Source organism: Atractosteus spatula, chromosome 5, assembly GCF_055471065.1.
Source record: "Atractosteus spatula isolate fAtrSpa1 chromosome 5, fAtrSpa1.hap1, whole genome shotgun sequence".
Taxonomy (NCBI): Eukaryota; Metazoa; Chordata; class Actinopteri; order Semionotiformes; family Lepisosteidae; genus Atractosteus; species Atractosteus spatula.
In genome coordinates, this window is record NC_142710.1 from 6,165,074 (window position 1) to 6,180,617 (window position 15,544).

At 37.5% G+C, this 15,544-nt stretch overlaps 1 protein-coding gene and 1 pseudogene across 1 annotated transcript; one reads left to right on the forward strand and one right to left on the reverse strand.

The window, feature by feature from the left end:
* Positions 1 to 311: 311 nt before the first annotated feature.
* LOC148833692 (SLAM family member 9-like) lies at positions 312 to 13,005 on the reverse strand. The gene is made up of 6 exons (XM_088917243.1): positions 12,875 to 13,005; positions 8,211 to 8,531; positions 6,637 to 6,897; positions 6,043 to 6,165; positions 4,084 to 4,127; positions 312 to 3,646 (listed from the first exon to the last, which is right to left on the reverse strand). The coding sequence occupies exons 1-6, from the start codon at positions 12,942 to 12,944 to the stop codon at positions 3,512 to 3,514; spliced, it is 954 nt and encodes a 317-aa protein (XP_088773369.1). The 5' UTR covers positions 12,945 to 13,005; the 3' UTR covers positions 312 to 3,511.
* LOC148833693 (RWD domain-containing protein 2A pseudogene) lies at positions 7,289 to 8,071 on the forward strand (annotated as a pseudogene).
* Positions 13,006 to 15,544: the final 2,539 nt, after the last annotated feature.

Consider the following 15,544-nt stretch of genomic DNA (forward strand, 5'->3'; position numbering starts at 1 on the left):
CTGCCAAAACCACACACTGCTGTATGTGGAAAAAAAATGTTTAGTTGAGATTTGTTAAAAAAAAAACAAAACTGGAATAGGAAAAAGGATAACTTCACTTTTTAAAAGAATTCTATTCTGAAGCCTGTTTCAGAGCTGAAAAAAAAATCTAATTGTGTCTCAATGCACTGGCTTGGTAACCCAGCACACTGCTTATCAGAAGTCCGTATCGCTTCAGTCTAGCCCACTTGTCTTTTCTTTCCAGTAATGAATTAGAAAAATCTGCATTTACACCAACTGATATTAAAACCAAGAAAAATGCCCCTCCAAATTGATAAAGGATAGTGCACATTTATTGACATTTTTAGTAAATAGACTCAGTTACAGTCAAACTTTATTCAAGCATACAGTAAATTCCTCTGACAAAATCAAACCTTAACAATGTGCATCAGGCAAACATTTGCTCAGTGCAGCTCATTCACAATTAGTTGAAAAGCCTCACCCTGATACAGGTTAAACTGTTCCACTTGTGCTGAGTTACAGAAATAAATGATTGCCAACTTGTATACCATCCTTGTTACGCTACGCCCCCAGAGGAATCACCATTCCACCTCACATTCCAGCACAGTTCCCAGTTAGCCCTTTTCCCCAGCCTATTTAATGCTGCCTCACACTTTTCCGTGCGCTTAGTATATGGGATTTCCTGGCTAGAGCTGCTCCCAGTCTGAGTGATATTTACTACTGGGTTTTTGGCTTCCTGACCCTGGTTTGTTCTCCGACTACGTCTCCTGGTTTCGGTTTTGGTACTTTTGCTCTAGTTCTTCTTTTGACTCTCGGCTCCCTCACGGTTTATGGCTCTGCCTCTGGTTTTTGTACTTTTGCACCGGCTAGTTTACCTACGGCTTTCGGACCTCGGATTGTTCTATCGACTATGCCTTTTGGAGTTTGCCCGGGTTTTCTGCATAGGGTCCTCACTACTAATTCCTAACAGTCCTAGGATTTGGAAAGGAGTTTTATTATTTTTATAACGTGACTTTATATTTTTTACTTTATTTTTATAGACTGGCTATAGCAGATAGCTTAAGTACCACTGAAGACTGACAGAGGGCTTCATTGAACAATCCAGCATTATTGAAGCCACTGGATATTTAGTAGTAGTCAATATTACCTTAACTTCTGTGTACTGTATATCTTCCTGCTCTACGTCTGCTTTAAACGTTGAACATCAGAATCACAGATGGGATCTGTTCATAATGGACAGAGGGCAACATGAATCTTTGGAAAAGGTCTCTTTATTAAGAAAACTGTGAAAGGAAAACAATAACCTGTTGTTCGCATTTGTACTGGTACTTTGAGAGCAAGAAACAACCAGATCATGTGATCAATGTGCATGAGGTCCTATGAATAAATTGTTTTAATTTGTTTTTCACAATACCTAAAAATACGTCAATAAATACAAAAGCAAGTGGCTATACAGTATATAGACCTTCACAGTTCAGTACTCAAACAAACAGAAAATGAAGAACATATCCTTATATGGTCTTGGTGAGCAGGCAGCTTTGCTTTATTACTTTTTAGCAGCATAAGCCTATTATTTTCCATCCCACAATGTTTTATAAACTAAATATACAAATCTTTAAAAATGTGCCATATTTTTTTTGCCAAATATTAATTATTTTGGAATATTTGGCTTTTTACAATGAATTCCATCCCCCCTCCCATACACCCCTCAGAGTCTGTGTACAGTCGGTCTTTAATACATATGATCTAGTTACAACTGGCTCAGCTAGAAAATCATTTTCTGTTGAAACTAAACAACACATAAATATTCTTTCCCTCAACATTTTAAAACATGTTAACTGTAGAAGCTGTGCAAAGCTAACTCATGAATAGAGGTCAGCACAGGTACTGTACAAAATACAAATTAATTTTCATTGTAAGGGGATTGAAGTCAAGGCAGTCGATTCATTCGCAACATTTACAGTACTCAAAGAGAGGTTAACGGGTCTGTATACTTTTCCACTTTTTTGTAGTATCAGGTTACACTTGTTTGGTCTGAGCGACACTGGCCTGTCCTCCTAGGCAAGGCAGCTGGAACGCTGAAAACTGCAGCATATAACAGCTGGGGCTCGCAAACACACCAGTACAGAATGGTGAGTGCTGATAGCACAAAAGGCACCTTAATGCTGAATTCAATCCAGCCTCACATTAACATATAAAGTCATTCTAAGAAAGAAATAAAATAACCAAACAAAATGATTGCAATCTAGACAAATATTTGCCAGTGGGTTTGAGGTTTAATAACCTAGTCAGATAGGCCAGGGAGTGACATCATAGGGTGGGAATACATAGACTACATTCATACCCTAGAGTACGGCTCACTAACCCAGGTCTTTGAGAGCCCCAGTCCAATTCGTCTTAAAGATCCCTCTCAGAACGGGGAATTTCCAACCCCCAGTTGTCTTCGTTTTATAGATCTCCCTATATCTGGGGGCTTAAATGAACTGCAAGTTGTTTTCTATATCAATTCACTTAATTGGTCACGGTGAAATTGTCCCAAAGCTTTAGAAATCTGTGCTTCAGTAGTGAAATGGAACACCTCCTTGATTGAGACTCCTACAGACTTGGGTTGGAGACCGTGCCCTTGACAACAGGTGTTCCACATGGGATGAACTTCATGGGATGTTGCCCATTTCAAACTGTATTCCAATTAACAGTAAATAAATGGGTTTTTGTCTTATTTTAGGGAATGGTTAATAATGGTGTTTGGAATGAAATTCCACTAAAGAAACCTATAATATCTGGGTTGGGAAAATACACCACAGCTAGAAAATCGTAATAGAAAGGACTGCATATTCTTAGGGCACTTCAAATTCCTCTGCTGGCCTCTACTCAGAAATTATGCTCTAAAATACACTTTCAGTTTGTTCGCACCTGACAGGAGCAGACCAATGAGAATTGCTCCACATTCCAATATAGTCTAACTGTGCATCTAGTGTCGTATTGCAGACACACAAGGAGACATTGTAAAGTGTCGTCTGAGTGCAGGAAATTTACTCGAATTTAGAATGTCAGCCAACTAGGTGTTTTTGTCTATTTTGTCTTTTTGGATGTAGTACCATGGATTCTACGAGGCAGTAGATCATTCTGTGAACCTCCAGGTAATGTCTAGAACTCAGAGTCGATCACTGGTCTCCACCATTGAAAGTAACGTGTTCCTCCAGCGATGATCACGATATGAGAATCCACTTAAATCGTCACGTGGCTGAAACATCCTCGTGCCCTCAGAACAACAACGCAGACCTTTGTCTCATTTCAGCGACTGTTTTCGAATGCCGGTTCCAGCTCTGGCTTGCTGGTCTTCTCAGGTGAGGAACCAAATCTTGAACTGTGATGTTCAATCCTCAGGACATTCACAGGATTTCCAAAAGAAGGTCAAAGTGAAACTGGATCAGGTGAAAGGTCTGTATGTTCCCCAAGCCTGAGTATCAAGATTCAGTTTTTCACAGATCACCCAGTCCTCAGCTGAACACTAAGCGTTAATGTGAGCCCCCTGTACAGTACTATATATGGTCGTCTCCTCAGGATGTTCCACTGGTTTTCTCTGACATCCTCTTTGTCCCACAGCTGCATACAGAGTCTCGACAGGAGGGGGAGCAGAGGTCTCCTTCTCAGAAAGGAAAACAAAGATCCAGAGTTACAATCACACGCAAGGTTCACTACATTGGAAAATTTAAATCATTTCTAATGATAATGCTATTTTGACATGATATATCATACAGTATATATGCCATGCAATGCATAAAATTTCGTTGTGATATATTATGATAAAATGTAATAATGGCATTCAAATAAAGTCATTAAATTTACAAAATAATAAAGCAATAATATATTTTATACATTTGATTTTTCAACAAAATGATCAAGAATACTAAACGCAACAGTTTTGAGACGTCATCATTTTTCAATGTTGTGTGAGAGGGTTGTTTAGTGAGATATTTTCATTACGGTCATTTTTAGTTTGGAAAACGTAGGTTTCTCTCACAAATTATGTATCATTCCTGCTGCTACTATCAGATATAAGAAGAGGAGTGAGACGAATACCTGTACTGAAGCATATGTTGTGTTGAGGGGCTCTAGATTTCCATCTGTGCAGTGCAGGAAAAATAAGAAAGTTTAGAAACAAAGAAAAACCAAAACTGCAAAGAAACAATCACAAAGTCTTTCTCAAAGTGCAGACGCGCAGTAAAATATCAAGGAATCAGGCATGTATATTATAAACATACACATCTGATGCGTATGTTTTATATATATATACTGTATATATAAAACCTTGAAAACGTTTCAGTTCATTCATTGCGTCTAGTATCTCAGATGTTTATGGAAACCGACAAGATGAAACAAATTAAAATAGGAAATGAGATGAGATAATATTGCAGAGTACTATTCCGTTTGGTACGGGTGCAATGCAAATTATTGGTTACAAAACAATTCATATTTTTTGTAATGCAAATACTAAAAAATACTCATGAACTGAAACTCAGCCATGGCAATATATATACAGTATAGTATAGTACATATAAAGCAAATTGCAAGAACATAGCCAAAGACATTTAAGGTCTGTGGGTAGGTCTTCATTCAGCGGTGATAGTGAGTGTATGTATTATGTAATACTAGTTGTAAGGGTTAAATCAAGTAAAGATATATTTCATGCCGCAAAGAGAAGAAAACAAACACAACGTTTCTGCTGTTTAGCCTTCTTTGGGTGAAATCAAGATGTTTTTGCTCTGTGATGTTGCTGTGGTACACCAGCAGGTGACAGTCTTCTCAGTAGAAGGTTCTGACCAATTACCCAATCAGAATACTGCTCTGCACTGTAGGAATGACAGGACACGTTAATCTGGGCTCCAAACTGAGATGTGGACAAACTGTGCAATTGTACCCTTTGTTCATGCTGGGGTGTTAAACCCTGAATCAAAGTGAAAAACAAAATCATATGACAGGCTTGTTTCACTTCTTTCTAAGGAGATTAACTCCTATATCCTATATCCTACTACATGTATATAGAGCAAATAATATTTTGACGATTTGACAAAGCTGCAAGACTTTTGAAAACCCATGCCTCTTTTATCATATTACATTAAGAATGATGTCGAAATGTCCAAGGGAAAAATAGGTTATGTGTTTTAAATTCCTAAGAGACTACGTGAAATGACCGTGCTTGAAGATCAACAGTGAAAGTTAATGGGTTTGTGATACAGATAGACATCAGGAAAGCTGTAATGAATGACCAAGCCTCATGATTTTCAGCAGCCTGATGGACTCTAGGACTGATAGAAGAAAATGGAGGGATAACAAATAAGGAAAAAACATTAAGAAATTAAAGATATTAAGAAATTAGGAACATGGACATTGGAACAATGAAATGTGTTACAGTAAGTATTTAGATATCAAGACTTCATACATAAGGAGAACATACTGTATATATGTACAGTATACATATGGATTTACAGTATGCACACCCTGTGGTGTAATCTGTCTGTTTGTAAGAACTAATTGGACCAATCTGTGTCTTAAATTCCATTGTTGCAAGGTCCATGCAACCTTGAATTCCATGTTTATTTACACAAATATTTGTGTAAATAGACATGTATCCTGGAGAGTGGTGTCAGTTTGCTGGCTGCAGAGGAACACTTAGACTTTGTTAATACCACACAGAAATTTAAGAGGAAGAGATTTCGTCTTGAGATGCCATCTAATTGAACCTTAGATTGTTAACACGTTTGTCAGAAAAATATTCCAGGTTCAAAAAATACAGTCTTCGTGAAATTGTGTTGAACACGTTTGTCCCAGAATTATCCTGGGGGAGGGGAACACAGAAGATTATTAAAGTTTTATGGTATTCTCTTAGCTTGTTAAACATGAGCTCTGTGTTTTCAGTTTAATGTCACACAAGGGAGACATTCAACCCATGAACAGTATCGGGCGAAAATTAAGTGTTACACATTTTGTACATTCATCGTTTAAATTACAGGTCCAGTAGCTTGGCAGAATAGAGAGTACCTTGATTAGTAGCTCTATGATTTTTTTTAACACATACATAGATGCTCAGAATGGAGATGATCAAGATGGTCCCAGCTGTGACACCAATGATCCCTGCTGCGTTGTGGGGCTCGCTGTTTCTACCTGAAATGACAGATGTATTTTCCCATCAATAAAGGAAACAAGTACACGTATGCCTTACAGGTACAGTACAATAGCACTGAAAGAGCACTTGGCTGTTTAAACAGTAGGTGTGCAAAGGTTAAAATGCACCTTATTTTTGCAATCAATCAGCTACAGTAAAGCCCTTTACTCAAATCCTATTGTCATGACTTTCCATCGGGATTAAAAGATTAGTGGGACAAAAATGAAAACAAAACTACTCCGGATTTTTTTTTTTGCTGAGTAGAAGATAAACATTGATACCAATGATAAATATTCACTTGGATTGCTCTTAAATCATTTAATCATTGTGTAAAGATGAGGGACAAATAAACTGTTAATTTATTGAAATGCTTTCTGTAACCCTCCTTATTTAAGTATTAAATAAGATGATCTTCTTTGCAAAACTACATTCATAGGCTCAAAGTGAATGATGGTTTTTGCCATACTTACAGACATCTTTTAAAGCCAACCAATGAGACTCATTGCTGACTCGGTTGCTGGCCTTGCACACAATACTGCTGTTCTTTACAGTGACAACGATCTCCAGGTCATCCGACTCTGTGTAGTCTCTTCCAACTTCAGTGCATTGCGTCTGCTGGCAGTGGTAGGAAACAGAATTGTCTTGACCGACAGTGCAAGTAGCAGAGATGTTGCAGCGCTCTTCACTGACTGAAGCTGACTTCACCTTTAACTCTGGTTTAATCACAGAATCTACAATGCAACAATTGATCAAATATATTAGTACATTCGGATAGTCTTGATAGTATTGTTTTCACTGAGTGGAGACCATTTGCTGATCAATACTATTATCCTTGTATCAGCACAGATGGAACAAGGAGTGCGAACAGAGTCTTCCAACAGTTCCACTTGAGTCACATGCAGTCTCACACACTGCAAGACTCAGACTGTATTAGTATCCATTTAACAGAACAGCTGCTTGCAATGGTGTCTCACACTAACACAGGCTCACGGACATTTGTAAAGGCGTACAATTCCCTACCAGTACCTGGATATAAACTCCAGATCCTATCAGATTATATTATTATAATGAAAAATCTTAACCCAAGTTAGTGGAAAACAGAGCTGTAGTCCGCCCTCTCCAATGCTGAAATGTAGTCAGAGCTGTGTCACTGAAAGCAACAGACATGAAGACACTTCTGCCTTGCTTCATGTGAAGAGATACCTGGAGGGTGTACAAGAGTCTTTGCCTCCTCATTTCGAATTCAGTATCAAAGTAAAAACTGATATCACCCAGATTACAGTAAATCTACATGCATCCTTGCCTCATTCCAATCTCACGTTGCACCAGTAGTATTTATGAGATGTTCTTCTCTGGACAGACAGCAGCAGAAGCTGTTAAGTGATAAATCTGCGTTCATATATCAGTGCCTTAGGCCGAGAGCTTTGCATTACCCTGGCTGTTTAGTAGGCACAAAACCACAGCTCGCTTTACTTGTAAATCACTGTAAATCACCTCACCAAGTCAACTGTGTATTTCATAGAATGTGGATTTACAGTCACCACATAAAATCATCAGGACCTGAGAAAGAAAATTCTCAACTATGCAAAAAAGCTGCTCTTGAAAGGATTTTGCTTAACTGTAAAGTTATCAGTGTTGAAGGAGGAAAGGATGATTGTGAATAGTTCTGGCATGACATTAGGTACCCCTGTTAGAAGCACATTTCCTGTAAACATGTAGAAACAATATCAGAAATTAACAATATTGATGAATGCCCTTTGTTCCCAGCTTTTGAAGATCTGACATTTGAAGCACAAGGTTTTTTGCAGATTGCAAAATGATTACCACATGGATTGAGGGCAGTTCTTGGAGTATCTTCAGGAACATAAAAGTTAACATATATTTCAGATACAATTCGAGGATTGATGGAAAAACTGACTTGTAATATTTGTATAAATTTTTTCAGTCTAGACTTCATATTGTCCACTTATAAGTAAAAACAAAAACATATGCACACAGAAACTGCTTAGTAGTAGCACTTAAAATTTTAAAACACATACAGTACCTTGGGAGATTAATCTGTAATTCACAATTTTCTTCTCTTTTCCATGTGTGTCCTGTGTTACTGCTGTGTAAATTCCGCTATTTGACTCCTCCAGTTTAAGAATTCGAAGAGAGAAATTTGTCTCATAAAACGTAATTGTCTCCTTATATTGAGGTAAAATGTCGGATTCATTATTCTTAAATGTGAATTCCACTATAGTTTGGGTATTATTAAACTTCCAGTAAAATCGTCGTAATTCTGCCGGCTTCACTCCCCCCACACCCAGAAGGAAAGACTTTCCTTTTAAACCATAGTGGTCATTTACTTGTTCAGATTCAGTACCTGGAAATGGAAAGAGACATCATGAAATATCCCCAGTCTTAAACTTCTATGCATAGTATATACAGTACATATAAAGAGAGGAGCAGATTAATTTTACATATTGTACACAGTCTTTTGGTTGTTCAGATTCAATATCTGGAAATGAAATAAAACACAATTCTAATAAATTAACAATTCTAACTTAACCATCTGTATATAGTGTATATATATAGATCAAGTGTAACAATGTACAGTATACATGAACATTACAGGATGAGCACACAATCTATGTTAAAGATGGCAGCAGTCCTTACAGTATAAATGTCCTTCATGTCATCATGTGGTCAAAGACATTTTTAAAGGTGTCTCTTTCCTGTGTGATGCATATTTTTAAAAATCCATAACTGATTGATTGATTGACTGATTGATTGATTTGTCAGTTGTGTTTTTGAATATTTAACACACACAGGCACATGATACAAGACATGGGTCCCTGTTTCCAAAACGTTTGAAAAACACACACTTCACGTTATTCATTTGTCATAGTTTAAGAAATATGAAATATCAGCATAAGACAAACACCAATATTGCTATTTGTACTGCAGTTACAGCTAGAACACATAAAAGGAATATGGAATATTACATCTTCAATGCAAATACTGTATCCTAATTGTTATATTAAGACTCATGCATATACAGAAATGAACAATGCATATACAGTATGAACATTACAGATTAAACACACACTGTTTTTAAAAATATCAGCAGTCCTTACAAGTCTTTCATGTCTTCATGTGACCAATGATATTTTTCTAAAAGATACATACTGCTTTGTTTGTGATACATATTGTTGAAATTGCTCAATTGATATTTCAGTGGTATTTGTAAATAATTAAAGCATGCTAACCCACAGCACAGCACTAGGTAAGAGTAACTGTTTCTCAAATGCTGGAAAAGGTGTACACATAGAATAGATTGCGGGGTTTAAGATATTTTGAATTTTAATACAGGAGAAGAATCAGTATTGCTATTTTTACTGCAGTAATTTATACAACACATAAAATAGCCTTTACAAGACCAAGTAAAGTGTTTTAGCAATTAATACATTCAAAACATTTGCTCAATGAAAACTATGAATAGTTCAATTCTTATATAAAAATCTTAAAAGACCAATCTTTTTTAAAAAAAACTATTGACATGAGCAGGTCTTAGTGGCTTTAAAGGAAAATCTTTGCAATCATGTTTGTAAAGTGGATTTCAGAGTACAAAGGTACACCATTATAATGCAAGGATTGGAAAAAGAACTGGCTCTAGACTTGGGATTGAGTGAAAGGATGTGGCTTCAAATCCCAAACACTCTACTGTTCATCCCTTATTCTCTAAATGTACTCTGCTCAGACTGTTAAGTATAAAACCACAGGATGCCAGTGCAGGGTAGTTTGAACCCCATTCAGAAGAAGTTAGCCAAAGGGTAGCTTCACAGTGTAGAAGTGGCAAAGGAAAGTTGCTTGAGATGAATGTGAAGGGAGGTGTCCGTGTTTTACATATAAAGCTGAATTTGTAATGATCGTGATTAGGTGCAGCTGTGTGTTATTGACTTGTTATTTTTATCCCTCCTGAACCACTCAGGACCTCTCAGGTACACAACTTCCAGGTCTCAGCTGTGTTCTTGAGCTTTAATTCATGCCCTTCTTCCTAGTCTGAAAAATAAAATGTCCTGATTCCCGGTGCTTTGCTGAGCTTCTCGTTTTAAAGTGATTGCAAGAAACATTTTTGTGCCAAATCTATTCCGTCGCAAAGTGTTTCTGATCTGCATCTGGGAAGTAGGCACTACTGTTAGCTCCAGCACAGAAAACCTCACAAAGTACAACTTCAAAATGACAGCACAAGGCTTTGCACTAACCTTCATCTTGATAACTGGAAACTATGCTTGTGGTAAACATCTGACCTCATGAGTAACTGTTGACTTCAGAAGTGTTACTGGTGGTGTTTAATGTATTTGAGCATTATAAATGAAACAAAGATGATATATGAAAATAAATATTCATTTTAAATGATGTTAGAAGTCTTACATCAGTAGTTCAACTTGACAGCTTAAAAAAACAATAAGCAACAACACAAAAGTAATTGTTTTAATTAGAACAACATTTCTAGTCGCTTGTTACAGTAGTTACTTCAATCGCATTGATATGACTTTAATAGCATGCCTTTCACAAGTGTCTGTTAACTGTGTTGCCAATGTGAATGGAGTCTATAAGGATGAGGTTAAGGATAAACTCTTATTCCAGGTAATATTTAGGTGACATTATGTCTATACTACCCACAAATTATTAAGAACCGCTGCAGGCTCCTTAACATTTTTTGATAACATAGCACATTTTATCTCCTGTAATTGTCAGAATTCTTTTGGGGATTTATGGTATTTATTCAAAAGAATTCTGAGAGAGGGTGAAATTCTAATGTTACACTTCCTGTCCCCTGCATATAAATACTCCATGGTTGTAGCTATCTCCCTGGCTCATTATTAGCCATATCACTCTGCAACTCACAACTAGCAACCCACTGGAGCTCAGCAGGTGTGAGCCTGGTCAGTACCTGGATGGGAGACCTCCTGGGAAAAACTAAGGTTGCTGCTGGAAGAGGTGTTAGTGGGACCAGCAGGAGGCGCTCACCTTGCGGTCCATGTGGGTCCTAATGCCCCAGTATAGTGACGGGGACACTATACTGTAAACAGGCGCTGTCCTTCATAAAACTGAGGTCCTGACTCTCTGTGGTCATTAAAAATCCCAGGGCATTTCTCGAAATAAGTATGGGTGTAACCCTGGCGTCCTGGTCAAATTTCCCATTGGCCCCTAACAATCATGGCCTCTTAATAATCCCTATATACAAATTGGCTTCATTATTCTGCTGTCCTCACCAATGACAGCTGGTGTGTGGTGAGCGTTCTGGTGCACTATGGCTGCCGTTGCATCATCCAGGTGGATGCTGCACACTGGTTGTTGTGGAGGGGATCCCCATTACCTGTAAAGCGCTTTGAGTGGAGTGTCCAGAAAAGCACTATATAAGTGTAAGCAATTATTATTATTACTCCTAAGTGAGGAGAGTTGTGATCTTCAGCAGACACTGTCATTCCCTTAACCAGATGAAGTTAATGGCAAAATATCCCTTTTCTCTGAACACACATATGACTAATATACTTTTATATCCATCTTTTATATTCCACTGATATAGAATTTAACCGTTCAGAATTTCACTACTAAATTATATTTATTTATTTTTTTTTACTTCTATAAAATTGATGGCTTTAATATCTGAGAACTCCACTATCAAACTTCCTATCAAATACAAAAATGAGCAGCCAGTATTTTCCAGGACCTGGTCAAAATGGAACTTTACACCAAATGATAAGAAAACAACCATAAAACTATTTTAAAACATCACAGTTTGGTGAGTTGAGTTAATGGACTCACACATTTGGAAAATTGACAATACGTTATAACTGCAATGCCCTTTCAACCCCATTAATTACTGGATTATTTTAAAATGTAAGTGCATGCATCTAACGTGAACAGAGAAAAGAAGATTTGTGACATTGCCACGCTAACATGCTGATAAAATATACTTTGATATGTTTAGTTGCGCTTTATTTAGCACATATTAGTTCATGAATGAAAAACTTGTCAGATGTCTGTATGTCTCATAATGTGCACATCAAGCATTTTGCTCAAATCAAGTTTAAATGTGTACTCAACAGGGTGTCTACTTAAGATATTGAATACTGGTAAAAGGTATATATATAATCTCTCATATTTTTCAGTGACGTAAATACTGTATTCCTTTATGTAAATTGAAGTAATGTCTTAAAGTAGTGAACATATTTTTGAATTTTTTAGGTAATCTTGCTTCTTAAAAGCTTCTTCTTCTCAAAAGCTGATTGTCAAAATCTTAAAACATTCGTAAAAGCCTTTTTTTTTATTGTACAGGTAGTTTGGGGCCATGCAGAGATTATTTTTCAAATTACAGTATTTATAGAGTGCAAGCGGGTATATACAGTATAATTTTTCTGGCCAATGCAATTGTTGCTTATTGGCTGCCCATACTTTACACCAACTTCGATGAACATTTGTCCATACAGTTTTAAGTAAGCATGTGGTAATAATGAAACAAAAAACACAACGAGAAATAAAAAGACATTCCTGTCAGAAATCCAAAAATATTAAAATTTTCACTGCCTTTACCGTTCTTGTTCCCTGGTTCCTTTTTTATTTATACAAGCTGCATCTGCTTGCAAAAATACAGAGCTATATGTGCTAAACGCCAAATAATAGAAATTATTTATTTAAATTGTAAGAGATGTACCGTACCTTTCAACGTACCCACCAACAGCCAAAGAAATGAAAAGAAAAGTAAGCGCACGCATGCAGATATCTCCATCTTTAACTGCAGTAGAAGACAGCTACAGTACTTCCTTTCTAGAAGTCAGAGCTCTGTTTCTGCAACCACACAACGGATAAAGGAAGTTTGCTAGCTGCCTCAGCCTACTAATATTGTTTAATACTGTTTTAAAACGACGAGCATTTGGAACCGAGCAGACTTAATGAATTCATTTAAAATTAATAGAAAACAAACTATACAGAAACTACACTATACTGTATCTGTAGTGGGATCAAGGTTAATTCTATGCTAAAAATTGAAACAGCATAATGTTAAGCCTTCTATGGCTGAGTCCTTAATATTATTATATTACTATTAACACACCTAAAGAAGAGTTGATATCCAGTAATATGAATCCAAATTAATATCAGACATAAAAGAAAATAAAAGTGAATAAGGTGATAGGGTGATTTGTCAGTTCTATAATACTATACAGTATAACTCCTGATTGTGTCTAAAGCGCAAAAGAATTTTGTGTAGGTTTTGGGACACTACCAGTCCTTTGTCAGAAACATACAGCTGTCCAACTGGACGATGCACAAGCAGGTAAAATCTTTACCCCCGCCTTGCAGGTAAAATCCTTAGGAAGAAGAACCGCTATGTAAATATGTAAATGTGCTACGTATGTTAGGTATCCTGCAGCTGTTGTACTTGTTGGAATATTAATTCAGCTCACTTCTGCCCTTCATTACTCTCACACATTAGAAAAATCATGGTAATCTTCAGCGATGAACCTTTTTTAATTGAAATGTGGTCATTTCGAAATAAAAAACATTCATTGCTGTTGTTTACCAGGTATCTGTGTGTTGAGTGTTGGTGGGTGAAAAGCAGCTGTGAAGATTCCCCGGTAAGTGGGTCTTTACTTGTACTCAACAGGCTGTGTGTTCAGTCAAAAACCATAGACATGCGCCTTACAGGTCACCCCTAAAATAATCCAATATTTGTGTTGGTGTGGCACAACGTCTATACTGGCTGACAGAAGAGTCCATCTTGATAAAAGGCTCCTATTTAATAACTGTGGATATATATGAGCCTGTCCACATCAGGAATCCACCACATGGCAGTAATATTGGAATAATCAAAGAGCTGGAGGAAAAAGGGGTTGTGGAGTGGACTACATATACTGGAAGGTGACCAGCAATGATCTTCTTGTGGCTCCAGGCTGATCTGAAGAATCCTCAATTACCCCTGAGGCCAAATAAAGTCAGTAAAAGTCCCCTGACCCTTTACTGTAGCTTTCTGCCTTGCGAGGGTTTCTATACCACAAGCACCGTAGTTAACAGAAAATTACCCAGAGGATTTGCATACAAAAATAAAAGATTGGTAAAATGTCACACACTTGCAAAAGAGACTAAGAGTTTCCAGACAAGCTATTGCATTAATCATCTCAACACCCACACATTCTAGGTAGAAGCAATTTTTCTGTTTCTTCTGTTTGAGGGGCTCCGTTTTGTCATCTGCATCATTCATTTTGCGACTAACTGTACAACATGCTCAATTATTATTCAGTAGGTGGGGTAGAACCTAATGAATGTGATGGAGGAATATGATATATGTTGAGGGTATTTGGCATGACTCTTCTAGCTGAATGCACAGTAGTCTAGATCTGAGGATCAGGCTGTCCACACCACCCTCACCTTTGTGAGGATTGAGCTAGGAAGCTGCTGCAAAGGTGTAGATGGGAAGCCAGGGGTGGGAAGAGAAGTCCTGGGTGCGAGACGACTTACATACGTAGGCGAGTGGAAATGTGCAAGATTAGAGATAAGCTTCCTCTTGCGCTTCTGTTATACTCTGCACGTACCGCGCTAATATGATTTCAGATCGAGAAAGATGATTAGCGTGATGTCCCACTCAAAAAATAAAATAAGGAGAAAATGTTATAGTGCTTTTAGGTATGAATAATCAACATATAAACTTTGATGATAAATTCTTGCGCTACAATGTTATGTGAGTCCAGACATTTTACTCTACCACAGCAAACAAGAACAACAACATCACAACCTGTTCTTTCTGGTTATTCTTCTTGTCTGGAAGAAGGTATAGGCCATATAGAAATTTTCATTTTGTTCAACCAGACAAAATGAAGTTTTGCATTGGAAGTTGCTGTGTATAGGACAGCATGGTCCAGGGTTAATGCTAGTCTTAGGGAGTCCCAGACCTGCAGGTATTCTAGGTCACTCTCATATCAGCTGTTTTTTTTAATGAATAAGCAATAACGCTGCCTTGACCACATTAACCAGAAATGAGCAGCATTCTGATAATAAATGGATGGGCTAAAGTTGTGCCTGTAGTTTAGTGCAATGTGAGTACTTGCAATATTTGTGCAGCGTTTAACGTGCCTAACCTACTACTTCTTAATTACACTGCTTAATTGAAAGAACTGAGTTCCTTCTTTTTGGCTTTCAGCATTCTCAACAGCCCACAATGTGAGAAATGCACATACAGTAAATTCATCCATTTTCTAACCACGTCTCCCAACTCAGGGTCGCGGAGGAGCCTGAGTCTGTCCCAGCAAGCCATGGGCACATGGCAGGACACACCCAGGATGGGACACCAGTCTACTGCAAGGCAGATGCACAGACACACACACACCGGGACCA

Bases quoted from the DNA above. Each gene is read 5' to 3' on its own strand.
- LOC148833692 (XM_088917243.1), bottom strand. From the start codon at position 12,944: ATGGAGATATCTGCATGCGTGCGCTTACTTTTCTTTTCATTTCTTTGG. The intron at 6,898-8,210 runs GTACTGTATGTG...GTTGCATTGTAG, and splicing joins TTACAGATTAATCTCCCAAG to ATTCTGTGATTAAACCAGAG. The intron at 3,647-4,083 runs GTATTCGTCTCA...CTTTCTGAGAAG, and splicing joins CAACATATGCTTCAGTACAG to GAGACCTCTGCTCCCCCTCC.